Genomic DNA, 22696 nt, shown 5'->3' with positions numbered 1-22696 from the left:
CCAACTCAAGGAGGGGAATTAAACTGGTCCTGCACACATTCCCTTTTCTATGCCATGCACCAGGCAGGTGTGGGGAGATGCTAGCACGCACCCTCTGAATGCTGCAAGGAAAAAGCTTTCTGGTCTCACATAGCAGGGAATGAGTAAACCATTGCTAAAGGTGGATGTGGACTCTGTAGAAAACAAACCACCTTCCAGATTGCATTCAGTTACTGGTGAGGTCTGGAAAAGCCTGCTTCCGTCAGGCCACACTCAAGCTTTGTGACCACTGAAACAAAAATCTTTGCCTTATGCATAACAGAGAGCACAGAAGAACATACTCAGCTACGGCTTGTTCTCTGAAAACTCCTGGAGCGAGGCACAAGCCCCAAAAGATCCTACAAATAGCATGCACAGCCCTATAGACCTCTATGGGCATCACAAAAACAGGAAAATATCCAAGTTTGTGTGCTTGCAGTTCATGCCTAAGCAGCGGGCTAGTTCATAAGCCCATTCACTCAAAGGACAGTGGAAGATTAGTCTATCACGCTCACCTTCCCTTCCTGTCCTTTGTTTTGCTTTGCCTCCTGCAAGAAAAGTTTGATACGACTGGTCAAGAGAAACAGCAGCAAAAGAAGTGGAGAATAGGGAGGCCAGTCAACAACAATAAAAATCTGTCAGGTTCTGAAATGGTGCGCTGTGTCTATGACCTCTTAGCAGCATATCTGCTGGTGAGAAGCAGAAGATGCCATTTTTCACCTTTGCTAATTCTTTTCATATGTTTGCATACACACCCAAGCAGTCCTGTTCTACAAGAAAGAGGATTAAAATTTTAGCAGCACACAAATCACAAGACTAACTCTTCCAACAGTAAGACTAGTTGATGCTATTATATCTTTTATACACACACACACACACACACACACACTAGTGTGCATGTATATACAACTAGTGGGACTAGAATCAAGGCAATTGTGAAAAAGTGTTATCTATTAATTATTCTATTCTAATCTAGTCTATTAATGTCTGATCTCTCAGAAAGCATGTAGCAGACAAAAAGGGAGCTCAAGAAGGAATGTTATGCTCTGACCCTGTAACAAGCTTATCCAGCTGAAAACTAACCCCCTGCAATTAGTTTCCAGTTAGATCAGCTCAGCACACAGGTCCATAACCAACAGCATCAGCACAGGGAGCACACAAGTAGAAACACATGCCCTGCAGTTAGATCAGAATAAGCTCCTATCAACCTGCATCTTCAGGTCTGTTTACTTGTTTGGCCATTTTCCCTTCCTCCAATTATTAAGTGCCTAACTTCAAAGCACACTCTTATGCCTGCTGTCATACTGTTCCAAGTATTAAACCAGGAACACAGGAACAATTATACCAGTGGCAAGAACAGCCAAGACAGGAACAAGAAAACCTGAGCAGATGGCTGAGGGAACAATAGATCTTGCCAGTGTTTTTGATGCTACTACATGAAAAGAAATAGCTTTTTATAGCAAGCTGAAGTGCAACTTCAAACTTGTGCACCCAGTTTAGGAAACTCCCCCAGGGAAAAAAAAACAAAGCACATATTTAGATAGTGATTATACTGGGGCAAGGCATTTTTATGGCCCCAAGAGGGCTGCAGCTTCACAAACCAGTTGAACTCCCAGAGATTGAGCAGGGATAAGCCAGCCTCCCTTGCCCCAGCCCCATGCCAGCTTTCAGGGGGACTTGGCCCCCCAAAGGACAGAGTAGGGCCCTCAGCAAGCTATCTCCATAATTGGGGGGGAGGCTAGCAGCTCCCAAGTGAGCATGTATTTCACAGGGAAGGAGAAACCCCTCAGCCCCCACCCCAGACTTATGCTTTGTCTCAGGTAGCTGTGGAGCCTCCTCACAGGCCATATCTTGGCAGAACCATTCCTAAGAGAGCTGTTGATCATGCCTACAGCCACCACAAAAGCCAGGCCCACACCACGTACCCAGTGCACAGAAACTCCCACTCACAGCCAATAGCACCCCTCAGCCAACTCAACCAATCAGCTCTTGTTGGGGACTTCCCTACGACAGGAAGGCAGAGTTTTGTGTGAGCAGTGATCTGAGTATTTCCCTATGTGACTGGGAGTTGGCACTTAGTGGAGTTTAGTGCAGTGCACCCTAACGCCCTCTTGAGGGCAGGGCTTGTGGTGCAAGCCAAAAGGTGCTCGCAGTTTCAGGGAATCATCCCAACCTTGGAAGGCTGTTGTTGAATAGTGGTGGGTCAGGGCTGTTAAAGAGGCCTCTACACAGCACATGGGAGCTTCCTCCTCAGGTTGCTGCTTGGCAGGACTCAGTTGTGCGTGCTACACTGGGCTGATGATACACAGTACTGTGGCTACCCAGCCACTTGGTCTTTGATGCCTCAGGACAGAACTGAAATGGTGTCGACATTTATTTCAGGTAAGCTAACCACTCAGGAAAGTAGCCCATGGGAGGTCTTCCACAGTTAACAGTGTTCTTCCCAGCTCAGTCTGCTAGAGCAAGGCTGCTGCAGTTGCATATTCCCAGGACAGGCCAGTAGCAAGGCTGAGAAGGTATCCCCAACACACACACACACACACATGCGCACTGTACAGATACCAATGACCAACAACAGATGTAACACGGACAGAGAAAAATGCCTTACAGGCACCACATACACACAAACAGCACTCCCACAAACATGGGCACCACAAATGACATGATCCTGTTCTTACTTACCAGCTAATTAGACTCAAAGCTTGGTAGCAGATCTCACATACATACCCATACACAAACAGGTCTCTGGCCCAGACCTATGGTCCCTGCAGTAGCTGGCTCCCAGATCTCTTATCCTATTCACTGGCCAGTCCAACTTGAAGTTTGCTAGCATCTCACACAAACTCACACAGGATAGAGAGCATGCTCACACAGAAGATAGCTAGGAATAGAGTAATAAGATAGGATAGACAGCAGTGATCGCATGCAGGACTCAGACAAGTGCACTGGCCAGCCCCTTCCTAACATGCAGCCAGTCTCTTTTATCCCCTCTCCTCTCCATTTTCCCGTGCTTGTTCTTCCCCCATCCACCTGGATCCCTTCCCTTTCTCCACTCTTGCCCTCTCCCAAATAAACAGCCTGCCCCTAATGACTTTTTCCCCATTGGTCCCAGCTTTGCTACTTCCGTACCCAAAGTTGGCATTTCTGATACTGTTACCTAGGTCATCTCGGCCTTACGTGGTATTACAGGTGTGGTTACCTAGGCACTGCTGGCCTTGCAAGACTCTGCTCCCCAAAAGGTCCCCAGCGCTCCCCGTCTGTTAGCTGTGAAGCTGGGCCATCTCTCACATCACTCCCCCTTAACCGCCTGTGAAATCCAGCCATCCCTCACGGTGTTGTCTGTAACTTCTGTCAGTTTCCCACTCCGTTATCTGTCGCGTCCAGCAATTCCTCATGTCATGTCCAGTAGTTTCTCATGGTCTGTTCAGTTAGCTAAACCTCAGGCCAGGGCCTAGGTTAGGGCTTGTAGCCCTAACACTTTTCTTTTTAATCAGAGCTTAGTGCCACATGTCTCTTGTTATGATGTACAGTTTAAGCATGGGATAATAGCAGAGGCCTTAAAAATGTGTGCACAAACCCAAAACAGAGGCCCAGTACTAAACAACTCACTAGTACTCGATTACTGGTCATTGAAGAAGTACAACCTTGAAAGCTTGGAAAAACTGGTTTAAGCATAACAAAGAGAAAAGCAGCAGCTAAGCAAGAAAATACTCAAGCAGTGGGATAAGACTACAGCCAGGGAAAGTGATGGTCTCAAGCATTATACAGCACATAGTCCAGAGGATGGAGGCCAAAGGCTAAGAACCTTCCTAGACTCAAAGATCTTACAAAAGGCTAAGACCTGTATATCATGGGGGAATTGTTGTGAGATCTTGGAATTGTCTTGCTACACATGCTGATTTGAAGCTGAAAGCACACCACCTGCTTCCACCACCCTGACTCTTCAGGTACCTTTTGACCCACCAGCCAGTCATCCAGGACTGAACAGTGGTGTGAGCGTGTGTATGTCTATGTCTCTCTGAATGCATGTTTCCCCCCCAGGACTAGTATGACTGTATGAGATTATAAACGTGTGTGTCCAAGTATGTTCTCCCCCCCCCAATTCTTCACATTTCTCTTCACTAACACTCTAACCTCTCAATAAAACCTCTTTGCATATACATTGAATTTGGCTAGTTATTATTTTGGATAACACCACCATCCCTTGTTCCCAGGCCAGGAGTTAAATCACGTAACTGGCCATGGTGACATGCATCAGCTCTGGAGTTCACTGGCAAGATGCACATTACACTAGTGCACACCCCTGTTTTAGCTTGGGAAGGAAAGAATACCTTGGGGAGCTTAAAATTCACACACACCACTGATGAATGGGAAGGTTAGTTCCTTCCCCTTCCCTGTGGGGAAAGCATGCTGAAAAATAGGTTTTAGAATTAAAACAGAGACATACTTGCCATTTGGTGTAAAGCTCAGGACTTTGGGTCCTATTTCAGCAATTTGTGCCAAATTCCAAGAATTCTATAGCCTCACAATCATTAAAATAACACAATCCTGGTTTATACCTAAGCACCTGGCTGTTTGACTCTTAAAAAAGGGGATGTTGAATTAAGGGGAAATTCCAAAATCTATCAGATTGCAAACCTACATTTTCCTCTTATGTGCCCTTCCTTCTTCCTTTGCTTGCTCATAGCTGAATTGAGATTTGTTTGAAAAGGTTGGAAGGGTATGCTTTACTGATTGTTTCTCTCCAAAGAGAGGCAGCATTTAATGGCACATAAGGATGAGCCTAAAGGTGACAATCTTGCTCCTACATAAGCTGCTGTAGTGATCTTAACTGGAAGACTATTGTACATCGAGGAGTTAGTGATCCACATAACAGCTGACCTGAGTAGGTGCAGGCCTTTGCTGTGCTGCACGTATCCCTTAGGCTCAAGATAAACTCAGCCAGCTAATCGTAACGAAGGAGCCTGTAGGCAGCTCCCACTTGGCACTGGCAATGACACCACCTGTGCATCCTTATCTAAAAGTGAAGCAGCATGTTCTCATGTGAACACCCTTTTGCTTGACAGTAGGAATGATTAATAGAATTATTTTCTTCTAAGAAAATTCTGTAAGAGCTCTAAAGGCCAAAATGCTGGTGAACCTCACGATAGGCAGAATCTGCACAGCGTGCCATGCCCTGATAGAGAGGTCCATCTGATGCTGTATCATCTCAGGGTTCCCAGCATCAGAAGGGACATAAGATTTAATTGCTAATTTTTTTATTCCGCTCCTATCTTTGAACATTCTGATTAAAGATAGTATTATACCTAAAGATTCAAGTGGGCATTCTTTCTTACAGAGATCCAGAAAGAACCAGCACCTCCCTAGTGCACAACAGCTGCCTAGGAGTAGCCTATTTAAAAGTCAGAGTATAAATCACTGCTAATGATTACTGTGATAGTGAAGAGGAACAGCTGACAGTTAATCCAAAGACACCTGTTTATACTCTTATTTTTAAGGCCATCTGCCATTTAACTGGTAGTTAATTTAATAATAGAAGGCTGGATCCAAACAGGATCCAAATGGGCACCTAGAAGAGGACCGAGTCCAAACCGTGGTGCAAAAAATGCAGCTTAACCTGCATCTCCCTATTCAAGCTGAAAATTCCCAGGGGTCTCATTGCTCTGTTGTGCATCTACTCAGCCCTGATTCAGCTTCAGGAACATAGGTTTTGAGGTCACAAGAAACATCACTTCTTTAGAAGTTTGGTTATTCCCTAGGAGCTTCATGAGTTAAGTGGTTTTCTTTCCCTGGCCACTTGCTTGGGATGTCATTTTCATAGTGGCTTTTCCCCTGTAGTCCTTGCCCTTCTATGGGGATTAGAATAGTCACTAAACCACACCTCCTCCTGGAGCTGTCCTTAGCAGGAGGGTGTTTCTTCAAGATGTCCTTCCAAGAATCATAAGACAACCTCCAGCCCTTCCTTCTCTGCTGCAGAAGAGGATCAACATCATTCTTTTTGTCTGTTTCTTGGAGAATTTACTTGGGGATTTCCTTGACCAATGCAGATCTGGTTTTAATCTGAAAAGATGATGCATGCTGGGTTTGAGGGATCTCAAAGAGATTTCAGAAATCCTTCCCTCAGTCTTTGTCCTGGGAGTTTTGTAATTGCTCAGCTCCCCTGCACATCAAGAAAGGCCATTCTTGAGCTTGGAAGAAGTGGTACAGTTAGTTTCAGTTAGCTAAACCTCAGGCCAGGGCCTAGTCAGCAGCCTGCAGCCTTAACACCTGCTAGGTAGAATGGTTGGGAGGTAGGTGGGGGTAAAGAAAACATGAGACTTAAAGGCCTCCAGTTTTGTGTTTTGAGGTCCTCCAGTCTGAGCGCTGGAGTATTGTAGCTATAATTATAGAAGACTGCTTTTTATTTCATTTTTTTAAAGATATTGCTCTGATTATTTTGAAAAGGCAGAGATAGCTGAAGAACAGGAGTAATTTTTGAATGGAAAGAATTTTGAAAGTATAACTTGTTTCACCAGCTATACTGGTCACTTATGGCTGTGCACTTCCTTCAGTGTGGACAGTTAGGACAGGCTAATATAACTTCCTTCTCTCCTGGTCTTCATTAACACAATAATTATTTTTTTTCAAATGAATGGAAATAACAAGAGTGACTTCTATCTTTCTTATAACCTATATAAATTGTTCACTAGCTGCCTAGTCTTGCACAAATACCAAAGTGAATTTTCAGTCATAATGTCATCAACTGATAGAAAAAAAATTCCTCTTTTGTCCAAACAGGCACAAACTGGTGACATAGCTAAGTTGCAGAATGACAAGTGGAAAAACATTAAAGAGGAAGGTTTTCATTACCCATCACTACTATACCTAAAGCTGGTTTATTTAACTTACAGTCTTACCTTAAAGCCCAATGTTGGCATCCATTCGCTGAATCTGCAAACCAGCAGAAAAGATCACTTACTAGAAGGAATCAGAACTGAACTACTACCACGCACTGGAAATGAGCCACTGACATGTGGACTAAGCGGGCGTTGCGACAAGGCTGCTCCCGGTCTATGCTGAGAGCTATAGTCCGCGAATATCCTAGGGACCATTCACAGGGTTGCGAGCGGCCCAGGACGCGGCTGGGGATTGGTGTGTTCTGGCAGTTGCAGTTCTGACTGGACCACAGTGCTTGCCGGGAACTGTAGTCTAATGAGGTAGTAGTAACATGGCTGACTCACGGGCTGTTACTGTGTCTCCTCTCTTTGATTCCCTCCCCCTACTCCGGACAACTAAGAGGGTGAGGCTTCCGGGGTTGGATTTTTTTCCGGCTCAAAATTCCCCGTATGTGGAGAGTAGTTTGAAATATTCCAAATTTTCCAGCCTCATCTGCTTTTATTTGTGATTAGACTCCCTTGGTATACCCTTGTTCATTGCTTGCCTTGTCTAGGACTGTTGATGGACCCTGTTACTGGCACCTGGATTTGCCTGCTGTGTTCAGACCATGCAGGACTATGCCCTGTTGGTGAAGGCACTGCCTGTGCTGGGGTCACCATCATCTTCTGGATTGCATTCTCTTAGAGAGCAGCTAGTCCTTGCTGTTCCCTGACAACTAGCTCAGTCCTTCTTGAGCCCTGAACTCAGCATGGCAGGATCTGGCCCTTGGCTGTGCAGGGCCTTGCCCCCATGGCTCAGCCTGAGCAACTGGCTTTGCCCTGGACTCTGATCTCCCTACAGTGCCAACTCCCATCACAGCCCCAGGCTGTTGAGTGAAAACCTATCTTTCCCCTCTAATGCCACCTGGCCTCCAGGGCTTCATCCAGGGCAGCCTGGGCCCTTTCCCCCTGCCACCCCCCAGCTTCTCTGGGGCTTCATCTGGGGTGGTCCAGGCCTTTTCCCCACCTCCAGAGCTCCATCTGGGGGGGCCTGGGTCCTTCCCCCCACCTAGCTTCAAGTCTCCTGCATCATGTCCCTGCCATGATCCTGACCTGGTTCCAAGCCACCCATGCCATGTCCCTTTCCCAATTCCATGTCCCTGCCCTGGCTCTGTGTCCCCTGAAATAGCCCCATGACAAGCCCACAGCAACTACATCACTTCACAGCAAGTCCCCTCTGAACCCAGATCTTTGTAAGGTTTGAGGATGCACCTTGCTGGGAGGGGAGACTGCTGTCAGGACTGCTGTGTTCAGACCCTGTGGGATTGCACTCCATTGGTGAGAGTGGTGTCTGTCCTGGGGTCACCCTCAGCTCCTGGCTTGCCTTCCCTTAGGGAGCCGCTAGTCCTTGCTGCACCCTGACAAGGCCTCTGCTCTTCCAGGGTAGTTGTTCCAGTCAGTGCTGGGGACCATGCCTTGTGGCACATCACCACCATTATTGAACAGTCATACACCACCTTCAGCAGTTTCCAGGCCCCTTTCTATGCACCTGTATCTGTTGACTGCTTCTGGGAGCTGTGCACTTAGCCTGGCAGTTTTATAGGCCTCTCCCTAGTACTTGCTGAAAGGGTGCTTGAACCTCCCTAATCAGTAGTCAGCTGGAGACAAAAGCTCAGTGCACCTTTTGATCAGGAATAGCTGACAGAGCTCTTTAGAGACTGCTAGAGCTTGCTAGATGTAAAAGTCTCTTGTAGATATCCTTTCCCAGCAGCATCAAGCACCTTGAAGTTCCTACTCCATTGGAAGTATCTGCCCTCCCCCATCCTTTTGTGAACTGCTCTCCTATGTCCATTTCTGGCCATGCTGGAAATGTTGCTTTCCTGGGATTCTTCTGGAAAGTGCTTTCATGTTCAGGTGGAGGAGAATGCTGTTCCCTCCATGCTGCAGGGTTGTCATAAGCCCCTCAGGTTGTGGCATGTGCATATGGGGTTATGTGTGACTTTGGAGGGAGCTTTTTCTAGGTAGTTTATGGAAGAAGCCAAGAAATCGTGCATTGTTCCTGCCAGTGTTGGTCACTCAAGGGGAAAACAACCATACATTAGCCAGGGAATCCCAGAGCATCTGTCATGTAGAGATAAAAGCAATGTCAAGAGCCTGAATGGGGAATCCATCCCTCTATCAACTGCCCATAGAGAATGTGCTGCATTCACTCTCTTATTGGGCCAGTGGGAGCTCTCTGCTGGCTACTGGTGACAGCAACATGGTGCTTTCAAGCTTCTGACCTTGCAACTGCATAGCTCAAACTAGGGATGTTGTACAAGATACATGTATGTGATAACCTTTCATGCTAAGAACATCCACACCCAGAAGCCTAGGACCAAGGCAAGGGCAGATATCCTATGCAGACATCTATGGAGCACAGACTGCTCTAGGCCAATGGTAGTGACATCTCTAGTGTAATCTTACTGTTTTTTCAGCCATAAAAAAACAGTCTCTATCTTACTCTGATTAAAATCAAGAGTTACCTCAGGGACTGGCCAGCTCTGGGAGATAGATCAGGCCCTTTGCTAAGTCAAATAGTGGCAGTAAAGACATTTACACACACACACACAAAGAAAAGACTGTCTGTGGCCATGTAGTGATCCTAACCAGAAGACTATTGTACATCGAGGAGTTAGTGATCCACATAACAGTTGACCCAAGTAGGCACAGGCCTGTGCTGTGCTATGCTGCGCTATGCTGCATGAATAGCTTGGCCTTCGGGCCTGTACTGTGCTGCATGTATTCCTTGGCCACAAGATAAACTTAGCTGGCTAATTGTAATGAAGGAGCCTGTAGGCAGCTCCCCCTTGGCACCACTGATTGCACCACCTGCGTGTCCTTGTCTTTATCTTAAAGTGAAGCGGCATGTTCTCATGTGAGCATCCTTTTGCTTGACAGTAGAACTGATGAATAGAATTGTTTTCTTCTAAGAAAATCCTATAAGAGCTCTAAAGACCATATGATGATGAATCTCATCATGGATGGGATCGGCACAGCGTGCTGTGTCCTGATTGGAGGTCTGTCCAATGCTGCACAACTCAGGGTTCCCAGCATCTGAAGGGATGCAAGATTCTCTATCCTCTTTTTCCTTCTTGTGTTAACTCCAATAAGTGATATTTTAATTGATACTTTATGGAGTCTGAGTGCCTTTCTTAGTGGGATTATAACAAACACTTGCTCTGGTGTATTACAGTCTGGATATTAGATGAATCTAAAGAAGCCCCCCTTCCCAAGGCTGTATGTGTGACTGGATGGGAAATGAGGAAGTAAATGCAAGGCTGAGTGGGGGAGAGTAAGAGAAGAGGGAGGTGGGGACAAGACCAGAACGGAAGTCAATAAACAATGGATGATGAGGGAATGGTGTGAGAAGAGGGCCTGTCTGTCTTAGGGAGTAGAGGCTTGCCCATGTGAGTGTTTATCTACCTCAGCCTGAAAGGGGTTAAGGCAGAAAAACAACCACAAGACCCAAAATCCATGAAGACAGAAAGGAAGACTTATTCCTTCATGACTTTGTGAAGAATCCTGAATCCCGGATACACGGCATTGAAAACTTGGCCTAAAAATGGGCCAGGGAGCTAGAGACATACCAGTTGCATGGAGTGGACTACCCTTTTTGCCCCAAATGCCATTTTCCTATTAAAAGTGCCCTCAGTATATGGTTCAGCCTGTTTCTGGCCTGTCACTCAGAGCCATGTTTGACTGTCTTTCATTTGCATAAAGCAGTTCAGTGGGGTCTGAGCAAATTCAGTCAGGAGAAGACAAAAGCAAAACACTTTCTGAGCTGTCAGAAAGTGAGCTGGGTAACAGGAAGGAAAAATAAAGCATGGAAAAGACCTTCAGACTGAAGAGTAAGGCATAAGGGGCTGCAGGATTCAGTCCATGCAGAAATAAGGCTAAGCTACACCACTCCAGCTAGGTAAAACTCATGGTTCAACTGCACCATGACTCTCAGAGATTCCTGCCTGGATGGACAGCTGGTCCATGCACTTCAGTGGCAAACCAGTAGGGCACCACACTGACTTCTATGGGACCACCATACAAATGGGACAGCATACAGGCAGGGAGGGCAGGGGTGCATGTGAACTGTCCTTAGCATATAACTATCAAGGAACAATGTTTCTAAAAGTGACTGCATTTCCCTGTATTGTAGGCTAAAAGTAGTGCAGGAAGAGGACAGGCCAAGAGTGTTTGGTTTTATTGCTCACACAAAAATAGCTGATCTAAATCACTCTACAGCACTTAGAGTTTGACAGGCAGAAGACAAAACAAAAAAATTAAAATAAAACTGGTGTGTAGTATTCATTATCCTGATTGTTTTCCAGACAAATGTTCAAAGCCTCTGGTATTTCTGCTTCTGCTGGTCTCAGTGAATCCTCTTCATCTGTAAAACAGTCATAACATCAAATCATTTCACACTGGACAGCTCTTGTGCCCCCCCCCCCAGCTGTGCCATGCCAAAGCCCCTGATGCTGGACTCCTGAGATGTGAAGTTCTGGCTTCCTTTCTGGTTTTTAAAGGGCATTTCAGTCCTCTGGGTTATGGGGAGAAGTTGGAGAGGGAGAAGCCCAATGGGTTCAGTGGCAGAAGACAAATAATCACAACCCTGATGATTGTGATTTTTTTAAGGTCTCATGATTTGGAGACCAGATTTATGTGATATGCCTAGGCCAGCATCTGGCCCCAAGTTGCAAAATGGTTGCTTGCCATGGGACAAAGCTGATACAAACCTTGTAGCAAGAGTTATAAGCCCCCTCCCCTTCCCTCCCACACGTGCACATGTACTGGAAAAGCAGAGTACTTGCAGAGCCCTGGCTCATAACCCCTATTAGAGGTTCCTGAAACACAGATCCTAAGAGGTTTTCCCAGCTCTGAAGAGATGCACGTGCCCAGTTCCCACTGACTGCAAGAGGAAATGGACTCTTTTCCCCTCAAGCCAGCTCTGGGAATCTCAGCCTCCACATGGCTTCCTGTGCCTTGAACAAAGAAGGCCAGATTGGAAGAGGATAGTGGTGAAAGCAGAATTCATTACATTCACCATGAAGCACTGTCACAACCAGGAGTTGACATGTGCTCTAGCAGGCACTTCCCAGGGCACATGCAGAGAAGTGCAAGTTCTGCCAGCCCATTATCAGTGAATGGATTACTCTTGAGTCCAAATGGCAACTTGCCATCCAAACAGGTTTGGTTCCCATCATGGCTCAGCCTGAGGATCTGGTACTTTCCCTACTACTGCACCTGTTTTTCAGGTTGCATTGCTCTAACCCAGGGCTTGGCAGAGAAGTTAGGAGCATGGTTGCTCCCTGTCATGCTCAGCTAAGTTTGACCCACTGTCTTTAATTGCTCTGTTTCAGCTGGCAATGAACCTGGGGCAGAAAATCATCTGCAAATGTGTAGGTTTGCTGTTGCTGGGTACTGGAATGTAAAGATCCTCATCTGAACCAGTCTCCTTATACCATGAAGGTATGTGAGGGCACAGCTGCTTTTCCCCAGTGCAAGGAGCTCAATAAGCTCCAAGAAGCCACACAGATGTCACTTTGGCCAAAGAGGTCTTTAGGATCTAGGATCACAGTCCAGATCCTGACTTCATGTCAATGATTCTACCAACACCAGTGTGCTTGTCTTGCTCTATATGACTTGGAGAACAGCATCTGCCCCCCCTTGCCATTGCACTCAATTCCAAATACCCCTTCACAGCTACACTGGACAGATTTGGTGAGGTGGAGAACTGGGGCCCTCACCCTGCCAGGAGCTGGTTGTTGAGAAACTTGGCAAGCTTGGAGCTGAAAGTCCTGAAGATCCTGTACAGCCAAGTGTCACCAGGATTCATCTTAAGACAGATCCTAGATGCTCACCCCCCAAAAGGCCTTACCCACTGATCACTGTGACCCCAGAGGTTCTCTGGTAGCTCACCTGCTCCATACAGGCTCCCCTCAGTTGATTCCTCCCTCACTGCTCCCTGCTGTGTCCCACTGAGGAGCTCTTGGATCATCATCATGGGTGGCTTTCCTTGGTGTTCTAGTACAGGTGGTGCCAGCTCAGCCAGTTCTTTCTCTGCTTCTCCTTCCTCCAACACTTCAGGATGAGGTTCTGGCTTGGGTTCGGGCTTAGGTTCAGCCTGAATAACTGGCCGATGGCCTCGTCCTCTCCCAGCTCCTCTGCCTCTCTTTTGCCGTTTGCTCTTCTCTTGCTCCCTGTCAGGATGTTTAACACAAGCAAAGGGTTGGGGACAGAGAAGAGGACTTTCTCTCCCCCATCTGACATCTGGCTCCTTCCTGGGGTGCCCACACTCTCCTGACCAAATACCACTTTGCTAGGCCCCAGGCTGTGAGTACAACTCAGTTTATCCTGGCAGAGCCTGTGCATGTGCAAGCAGAGACTGCTTCCTCCACCCCAGCCTCTCACATGAGCCCTGTGTGACAGATTCAGGCCATGGGAGCTTGGAGACTAGATTTGACCCAGCCCTGCTTTTCTGGGTGAGAATCACTCGTCTCCCAAAGTGCTACCTATGTAAAATGCCACAGTCCCTCTCCAGCTCCTTGCTCCCTGCCCAGAGCTCCATTGGCTGCCAAGAGCACAAATGCATCTGCACATTTTAATACATACACATTTGCAAATATTGAAGCTATTTCTAGGCTACCATTGACTTCAGCTTATGGGCAATGTGCCCTGGCCCCAACCATGGCAGGGCCAAGTGAGGACTGAGGAGGGGAGAGACACACACACACACACACACACACACACACACACACACACATAGACACACAGCATACAGGAGCAGGGCTGAGGTTTGGCTGGGAGTGGATGTGTGTGTAGTTGGGACCTATCCCATAGGAGCCAGATTTAGGTCTCAGGGATGACTATCTCTGGGCTGGCCAGGGGCAGGATCTCTTTGGGGAATGGAGGCTGGCTGTCAGGGGAACAGGTGCTGTCTCATGGTGTGAGGCTCTTGGAAGGGCGGGGGCTGAATCTATCCAGGGTTTCCCAGGGAAGGTTTGGAGTACCTGCAGCTTCTCTACCCTGGCTGGATTCTCTGTTATGTAATTCAGATCCTGTCAGCAAGCATCTAACTTCCTTGGACAAAGGGACCAGCACAAGGCCCTAGCCCAGAGAAGCTCTTTTTTAGAAGGGCTTGAAGAGGATGTGCAGACTGTTTGAACTCTGTGTGGTGGGTGGGTTTCCTCAGTGGCTCAGTCACAGGGCTTGGAGATTCAATGGAGACCTTTCCCAACAGAAGACACATGGGGCACACCTCAGCTCTGTCCTCACACTCCTCTTGCTTCCCTTGACCCAGTCCACATGCCTGCCCCCCGCCTCCATCCAGCCTGCCTGTGAACCTAATATTGCAGTTCTCCATAGCACCCACTCAAGGCTCCATGTTGGCCAGAGCAAGACAGGACATAAATTGCACCTCCTCCCTTGTGTTGGGCATGGGGACAGGCAGGGGGGAGACAGGAGTTGTTGCTGAAAATACTCTTTAGCACCCACCTAGATCCCCAGGGGAACAGGACCAGGCTTTGCAGGACAGAAGCAGGGCTTTGTCAACAAAGGTCCTTACAGCCCTCTTCCGTTACCATGTGGGCACAGAGGTGCTGGGATACCATGCCTGGGTACAGACTAAGTGTAAAATAAAATGACTCTACAGTGTAAGCAAAATTTACCCCAGGACCCACTGAACTGAGTCTTTCTCCTGGGCTTCTGCTTTTCTTTTCTGGAGCAGCTCTCGGTCTCTCAAGCGGCGTGTGATGATGACATCTATGAGAATAAAATGATTATTAATGAGACATCCTGGGCAAAGAATGATTCAATCTCTCCCTGACCAGTGTCAGAGCCCTACTTCAGGCAACCAGACTGATGGCTCTCTTCACAATAGAGTGGCTCTCAATACGTAACAATTCAGGACACTATATTTATAGAACGACCACAGTGCGTTGGAGCATGGCTTGGAGCTATCAGCAAGTGACACTATCCAAAGCACCTGGGCACTGGTGCCATACATCACCCTAAGCTTCTAGCTGAAGTTTTCCTCCCACCACTGCTGCCTTTGGGTGACTCTTTTCCAACCTACTCATCACCATAGGGATCTGGGGCTTGACAGAAGCACAGAGTAAGTGCAAAGGCACCACAAAGTCCCTGAGTCACATGTCACTAGAGGCTGTGAGATAAATCTTTGTGTTTGCCCCATTCTTACACTCTTCCCCAGATATGCTTTATTGTCCACTGTCAGAGTCAGGATGCTGGGCTAGATGGACCAAAAGTACACAGATCCAGCAGAACCATTTTTATGTTAAGTTGACTGGTTCCACCACGAGAGAGACACCCCAGTCCTTCAGGATTCAGAATCCTCAGTACATTTCCCTGCTCTTTGCTGGCACATGGGGAGCTGCCAGTGTCTGTGATTCCTGAACCATTGCACTAACACCATCTTGTGTGTTGTGTCCAGCAGAAAATCACCAGGAAGCAGGAGGACTGGTGGCCTTCTCAGAATGAGTCTCCCATGGAAGGCCTTGCCCTGCAGGAGGGCAAGCCCTGCAACATGGGAACAGGTCTGTAGGGGTGGGTGAACCAAAGGGCATGGGCTTACTCATACACACATGCTTGTGTATGTTACTAGATTGAGCCTTTTTAAGAGCTGGTGGCCCAGATATGGAGCACGACACAGACCAAGCACATACTGGTGGTGGGGAGGAGAATGGTCCCAGTGACTATGCAAGCAGCCCTGGGCTGGTCTGCAGCTATAAGGAGAACTATGGCAGGGCTAGAGAAAGATGGAATTCATCACACCTCATGTTAGAGGGTTCCAATGCAGACATTTCCATTTGGGCAAGACATATGTTTCCTGTAGTTACCAGAGAGAAAGGGGCACCTCTGAGACCCAAATCATCTGAGCTCTGTGAAATGCCCTCCTTGGGCCTAGATGAATTGTGCCTATTTCACTGGCTATGAAGGGCTCCAGATGGTCTCCTGAGATGGAGACATCTCAGCCACCTAGAGCTGGACAAATGAATCCTCTGGACTTCATTGAGGCCAGAACTGAACCCTGCTTTCCCATGTCCTGGTCCTACTAGGCATAGGTAATAGGTCTTATGCCTTCTGATCCAATCAATCAATCAGCCCTGAATTTTCCAGCTTGGACCCTGGCCTGTGATAATAAAGATGACCCAGCTTAGATCATGTAGCATAAGGCCATTCCCTTGAGACAAAGGGCATTGAGGGACTGTTCAGCAGGAATACTATCTCTCTGAAGCCTGTAAAGAGGGAGATCTTTCTATACATACACCAAAGAGATCACAGGAGCATTGATTTTCATCATTTCAAGTAGACCTGTGCAATGAAAATTTGTGAATTATTTTTTTCTCATGTCCATCTGGAATTTCCCTTGTTGCAACTTGTGCCCGTTGCCTCTTGTCCTTTCATTGTGCACCTCTGAGAGGAGGATGGCTCTGTCATCTCTATAACCCCTCTTTAGGTAGTGGACAACTGTAATAAGATCTCTCCTCAGTCTTCTCTTCTCCAGGCTGAACAGACCCAGTTCTCTCAGCCTCGCCCCATAGGGCATGTGCTCCAGCCCCCTGACCAGCTTGGTGGCCCTCCACTGCACTCGCTCCAGTATGTCTATGTCTTTCTTGCACTTGGAGGGGGGAGAGGAGGACTGGACACAGTATTCCAGATTCGGTCTCATGATAATAACAACAATAACAACCCTGATGTTCTATTATTGTCTATTATTGTCTTCTATTGTTCTTTTATTGTCATTAGTACAGTAATTCCTAGAGTCCTCTTTGTTCTGAGCATGGTAGAGACATACAAGAGTAGACAGCTCCTCTCTCAAAGAGCTTTCAATCTCACTAGACCAAAAAGAGAGGAGACAAGATGTAATATAGATGCAAAGACCATGACACAAACAGATTGTGCCAGAGCTTCTCAGTCATAGCAATGGCTACCCAGGCATCTCAGCACACCCAGAAGAGGTGTCAGCCTCCAAGAGAGAAAACATTGTATGTGAATTATAAAAAAATACAGCTTAGCAGCAAGCCCCCAAACAGGAAGCTGCTCCTCCACATGGAACAGTATCAGAGCTGGCAGGGGCACAGCTGGCAGGAAATAACTGTCATCCACATAGCAAAGGGCAGGAAACTGCCTGGGAAGATGTGTTTATGAGTCATAGTAGCAGGATTCACATAAGGCTCCAGTTTAGCTACTGAAGAACATAATCATTTACACATCTCTGTGCAGTCAAGATCATTTTTTCTCATTCAAAATGATTTGGGGGCTGCAAAAGCATTTTCAGCTGCATGCAATCAGTTGCCATTCTAAGCCAGCCTAAGCAAATTCTTTTTGCCTGGTTAGAAAAACCCCACTCATTTATTTTTTACTGGACATCCCACTCGTTCATTTTTTACTGGACAAAGAGACCACTCCCATAGCTGTTTCAAAGCTTCCTGAGCATGTGTTTCCTATTGCCTGCTAGTGCTCAGCAGGAATGGTTGTACAGAAACACCAGCAACCCGATACAAAATTATTTAACAGCAGATGCAAAGATATAGAGATGCAACAAAAGCATTCCTCAAGCTAAAACAATGAGACAGTATTGCCAGTATAAAAACTGACTGTATATTGGCAATAATCAGGGGGTTTATGTGAGTTGAAAAGCCTTTTGTAGGTGTTTCTGCCCTTCATGATCTTAAATACAACACTAAAAAGGCCACCAAATATTGCAGTTTAAACATCTCTCCTCCATCCTCCAAGCATCAGCTGGAAATAAACACCTTTTTTTACAAGGCATTAGTAAGTGACAAGGAACTTTCCCCCTCCCCCCCAAAAAAATTCAAGTTAAGATTGGTCTCAGCATTACCTTGCACAGTGTATTCCTCATGGGCTGTGGAGGGCAAGAGGGAAGGGTTCAAGTAAGCATGGTCTTTTCCTAAACTCTCCATTGATCTTCTCAGTTTTAAATAAAAAGCAGCTTAGTTCTTCAGGCAGGGCATACAGAGTTACTGGTGCTGCAGAAGGAGACCTTAAAAAAATACAGACTGCCCGCCCAAAATAGCTTATCTGGCTGGGCCACTGGTAGGGTAATAATATTCTCCTTATGATGCAAAGGTGTGGAAGTCTGTGTCCAGGTCCTACTGCATGCCTACAAAATGCATTAGTGCTTCTATACAGCAAGTTATTACTCTCCATATAGGAAGTTTACAGTTACTGCTGCTAAGCTGTGATTCAAGCCCCCTTCTGCTACATGGCAGGGCATGCAAATTAATCTACATGAGTCACTTGATGAGTGCTAAGGAGTTATGATTCTCACAGTGGCACATATAGCTGTAGGGAAGCTTGTGTGTCCATGGTGGATCTGGCTGTCTCCGTTGCTTTGGGTAGCACAGGAGCTGGTGAACTGTGGCTCTGCTGCCGAGCAACTGCATCTGTTCCTGCCATAGCTCAACCCAACTTTTTGCGCGCGCGCGCGCGCACACACACACACACACACAGGAGAAAGAAGTGCGTCATTAATCCAAAGCCTGGTGAGGTCTGATAAATGACTCCTGACTCAGCAAAATATTACTAGATGACACTGCAGAGTTGGTACTGTGACGTTATCCCCATCCAGCCAATTCACACAGCAATTTCTAGCAGGGTAGAAACCAATAAAACCATAAAGACCATCTATAAAAGAAAGGATGGCTGTGGCTTGGGGGTCTCCATGGTTTCTGGCCAGATCTTTAGAGGTGCTTAAAGGGGTACACAGGCTTTAAAACCCTACTGAGCCTCTGCCTGCATCTCTTGGTGCCTAGATCCCTGTCAAAATTTGGCTCTCACGTGAATTGTTTTAAACTCTAATGGAGCAATTTTACCATCTCTCTGGGAAGACCTAGGTGATGGATAATAGCCTGGAAATTATGGGCCTCATAGTCTAATCTTGAATTGTCTGTACTCTAAAGTGAAGAATGTGTGACAGACTTGCCTGAGACAACAGTGGTGCTGGGTGTGCTTTAGAACTGATATTCCTCCTCTGTGCCCCCCTCTCCACCCGCCAAGCACCAGTGATACAATGTTCTCTTCTCCTCTAACTGAGCTCAACACCAGACTCCAATGATGTGTGGGAAATCTCTGCACCTCTTCTGCTGTTGGGGGGGGGGTGACAGTCCCCTCCAGAATTTGGGCAAGGGGGTTAAACTTTATAACCAGGCTCAGTTGCGTAAATTTTCATGATTTGGCCAGATTTGACAGATCTTTGGCAATTTACACCATATCGTGCTAGGCTCTGCTTTACAATCACACCCTCCCACACTACCACCGCCACCGCCACCTTTACAATTCAGCTAACCCCAGGCCATATCAACTGGCATTTCTAGCTTCCCTGGCCAGGGAATAGAAGGCACTCAGCCAAGCATCTGTATGGGACTCCAAATACAGTGATTGCTACAACTTTGGGAGTGTCATTGCCACCTTGTAGAGCTGCTCAGTAGAACATCCTGGCTTCTGGCATACTTTCTTGTGGTGCCTGGTCCTCTCTGCTCCTTTCTCTGCCCAAACATGAGAGGAACATTTTGTCCAAGCGACAACTGGACCGAGGGCTGGACATTGCCACTGGGCATGTTTCCTGGCTCTGCCAGAGCTGCTGTCATGGCTGACTCAGCAACACCAGGCTTGGGATCTGTGTATAAATCAGAGCGTTTTATGAACTTTGCTAGTATTTCTGCTTTCCCACTGCTTGGAGCTGCCACAGCTGGAGGAGAAAACAGGCAGCAAGATGATACCCAGAGACATACTTATCTCTCCCTATAGAGTCATAGGCACAGCCCTAACCCAAATTTATCTAGGGAAGCAATGTGAGTGCCCAAGAAAGCAACATGGTTATCTCTCCCAACAGATGAGGATTCGGCTTCTTCATGTTTTCTCCTTTCCTAATAAGGACAGGGAAGCAATCCACAGGCTTTTCTGTTCCTCCCTAACTCAGGGCAGGCTGGAGATGACTCAGCTGAGCATAATACACCACTTTGGGAGAAGGTGCCTTCCAGTAGCTTCATGTAATAAATTGCTGCACCTGTATAAGCACCTATCCCCCTCCCCACCTGCCTTGACCAAAGCATCTTTTTTTTTTTTATAAGAAAGAAAACAGATGTATAAATTCAGTAGGCAAAAATACACATGCAAGCAAAACTTTCCTCCTACGCTCCAGCAGAAGGGTCTGTACAGCCAGGGCAATATGTTTCCTTTGCCACAGATCAGTGGGGGGGTCTTGCTACTGACTAGCTGCTTCCTGAGTCTCCCTGAAGTTGGCCAGCCACAGACTTGCTGGACTCAGGCTCTCTGGATCCAGATGTTCTATACCATGTCCACACTCCATAGTAGCGCTAGATTTCTCTATTTGCTTCTCCCCAAGGGAATCCCCTTGGATTATCACCTAGATTTTATCAGCGTAAAATAGGTAAATCTGCTTGTCAGGTCTGTGGTAGCGTTACAAGGAGCAGTTTTTAAACTCCATGGACCTAGGCCCAGCTTGATCCAAATTCAGCTCAGCATGGAGTCCTCTGCTAGTCACAGACATCTCCCTGTTCCCCCTCCAAGTTCTCAGAGAGGGAGGAGGAGCAAATGTCCTCAAATTCATTGAGATGAAAGGACAGTGTTATCACTAAGCCTACCCATGCTTTGATCTCACAGGCCCAGCCCACAAGTACATGTTTTAGTACTGCTGTTTCTGAATACACACTCTATATTGTACTGGATGCATGCAGTTTTCTTCAGCTCTTTTTATTGTTTCTTTCCTAACCTCTTTAAACAAATATACACAGCCCTCAGGGATACACAATTACTGTGGTGGCTTGCTGTTAAATTGCTGTGCTGCTCTGTATACACAGCTTGTACTGCCTGTCTCTCCACACAGAGGTGAGAAGTTGGTGCCTCCTTTCCAGGTGAAGGGAGGGGGGCAGCTACCCTCCATGCCATGCCAGGGGGTAACCCTGTGGCACAGAGCAGAGATAGAGCTCTCTCAAATACATCCTGCCTATAGAGCCAAGTGGACAATCAATTATGTGAAGAGCACTTAGAGTAGACAAACCTGGGGAGACAAGATCAGTGATGATTGGATTTTCACATCTGCATTCACTGCAGAAGAGTTTGGGAACAATCCCACACCAAAGCCCTTCTTGCGGGGGAGGGGAGACGTCATCTGAAGTTGTCCTTAAGAGGAAACACGGGATAAACCAACAATACCAACAATAACAAATTTCCAGGACCAGATTATGGTCTAATCTCTCGCTCAGTACCTGGGGACTGGAAGGTGGCAAATGCAATGTCAATTTTTTAAGAGAGGCCCAGAAGGATGTGAATATCCTTAAGCCTGTCTGCACCAGACAAATCAGTAGACAATGTAATAACAGAAGTAGCAGACACATGGATAAACAGGATATATTTGACACTGTGCAGTTCTGGTCCTCTCCTCTTTAGAAGTGGAAAAGGTCCAGAGAAGGGCAACAAAGATGATTAAAGGTCTAGACTGGCTCCTAGACAAGGAGCAACTACTCAAACTAGGACTCTTCAACCTGGATAAAACTATTAAGGGAATGTGAAGAGAAACAATTGTTTACTGTCTTAAAAGTTCAAACCAGAGGCATTGAAGGAAGCCAATGGGTGGTAGCTTCAAAACAGAGAAAGGAAGTTGTTCATTGCAATGTGTAGTTACCTGTAGAACTCCTTGCTGCAGTTGTGGTAGATGCTAGCAGTTGATGGGGCTTCAGACAGCAACTAGACCAATTGGAGCATGGAAGGAATTTTAATGCCAGCAACCACCTCTGATCCAGGAAATTGTTGGTGTTCTGAAGAACTGTCCCTACCTATTTGTCCTGTTATTACATTCTTTTACAGACATCTGCTGTCAGTCAGGATACAAGATTAGATGGATCTCTGATCTGACCCAGTATAGCCATTCTTATGTTCTTCAGTTCTATTTTTCAAGTGCAGCCTTAAATCAATCAGTATTGGTCTTTTCTTGCACTAGAAATACTGAGGCTACCCACACAAAGGTTACAAAAAGTTGCTGAAGTGGAAGCAGGCATTGTCAGACATGGGGATGGATTATGTGACTAGCTAGCCAAGCATAGGGGCTGTAGCACTGGCAGAGCTCCTGAATTTACAGGCAATCTTAGTCCCTAGCAAGATGGTTACTGGTCTTCCTGGAACTCTCTTCATCATACAATGCACCCCAGATCCTACAATCAGGAAGCAGCAAGGGCCAGTTGCTCCCTAAGGGGAGCCAGGAGCCAAGGGTGACAGCAAGGCAGGCAGGAACAGTAGCCTCTCAGACAAGGGACCAGTCCCACAATACCCAAGCAAGAAGAATAGAGAGGCCAGTGATGATAACCAGGGTCAGTCAAGAGACAAGTGATCAGGCAAGTCCATAGTGACAAAGCAAGTCGGAGGACAAGCTAGGAAATCAAGTCAGCAAGGTACATAGCCAAGCACATTCACAGTACAGATCAAGCAAGAACTAGAGGGCTGAGCCTGAGCTGAAATGGCTCTCCTGGGCCATGGGCAGAAGGTGTGTGGGTGGAAGTCCCAGATGAGGCTGTTCAGGGCAATTGAGGCCTATCCGTGCACTCAAGGCCCTGAAACCTATCCTGGATGCTTACAGATGGATTGTGTGAGTATACCACTGAGTCCCAGCAGCTTGTTCCCTTGTGGGTATGCATAGAATCATCCTGAGTGTTTCATTCACTGGGGAATGCTTTTCAGGGTAATGTGTTGCACTGTTAAAGTTGATCAGCTATCTCAATCGATCACTGTCTAGA

General features: G+C 46.8%; 1 protein-coding gene and 1 long non-coding RNA gene across 3 annotated transcripts in view; both read right to left on the bottom strand.

The window, feature by feature from the left end:
- Nucleotides 1-7070, bottom strand: part of LOC138064141 (uncharacterized) — a 29502-nt gene extending 22432 nt beyond the window's left edge. The window contains exon 1 of the long non-coding RNA XR_011137417.1: nt 6915-7070. This is a non-coding gene — a long non-coding RNA (uncharacterized lncRNA). The remainder of the gene's footprint in view (nt 1-6914) is intronic.
- A 4015-nt stretch (nt 7071-11085) lies between these two features.
- LOC104148733 (hemogen-like) lies at nt 11086-18364 on the bottom strand. 2 transcript variants are annotated; one of them, XM_009682043.2, is made up of 4 exons: nt 17767-18354; nt 14585-14666; nt 12825-13105; nt 11086-11295 (listed from the first exon to the last, which is right to left on the bottom strand). In XM_009682043.2, the coding sequence occupies exons 1-4, from the start codon at nt 17846-17848 to the stop codon at nt 11189-11191; spliced, it is 552 nt and encodes a 183-aa protein (XP_009680338.1). In that variant the 5' UTR covers nt 17849-18354; the 3' UTR covers nt 11086-11188. The 2 variants fall into 2 exon arrangements, with proteins under 2 accessions (XP_009680338.1, XP_009680337.1); XM_009682042.2 differs by having other exon boundaries at nt 11087-11295; nt 14573-14666; nt 17767-18364.
- Nucleotides 18365-22696: the final 4332 nt, after the last annotated feature.

Source organism: Struthio camelus, chromosome W, assembly GCF_040807025.1.
Source record: "Struthio camelus isolate bStrCam1 chromosome W, bStrCam1.hap1, whole genome shotgun sequence".
NCBI lineage: Eukaryota > Metazoa > Chordata > Aves > Struthioniformes > Struthionidae > Struthio > Struthio camelus.
The sequence above is the reverse complement of the archived record's forward strand: the minus strand, read 5'-3'. Positions and strand labels throughout refer to the sequence as shown.

Bases quoted from the DNA above. Each gene is read 5' to 3' on its own strand.
- LOC104148733 (XM_009682042.2), bottom strand. From the start codon at position 17,848: ATGGAGAGTTTAGGAAAAGACCATGCTTACTTGAACCCTTCCCTCTTG. The intron at 14,667-17,766 runs GTAATGCTGAGA...TTATTCTCATAG, and splicing joins TGAGGAATACACTGTGCAAG to ATGTCATCATCACACGCCGC. The intron at 13,106-14,572 runs GTAAATTTTGCT...ACATCCTGACAG, and splicing joins TCAGTTCAGTGGGTCCTGGG to GGAGCAAGAGAAGAGCAAAC.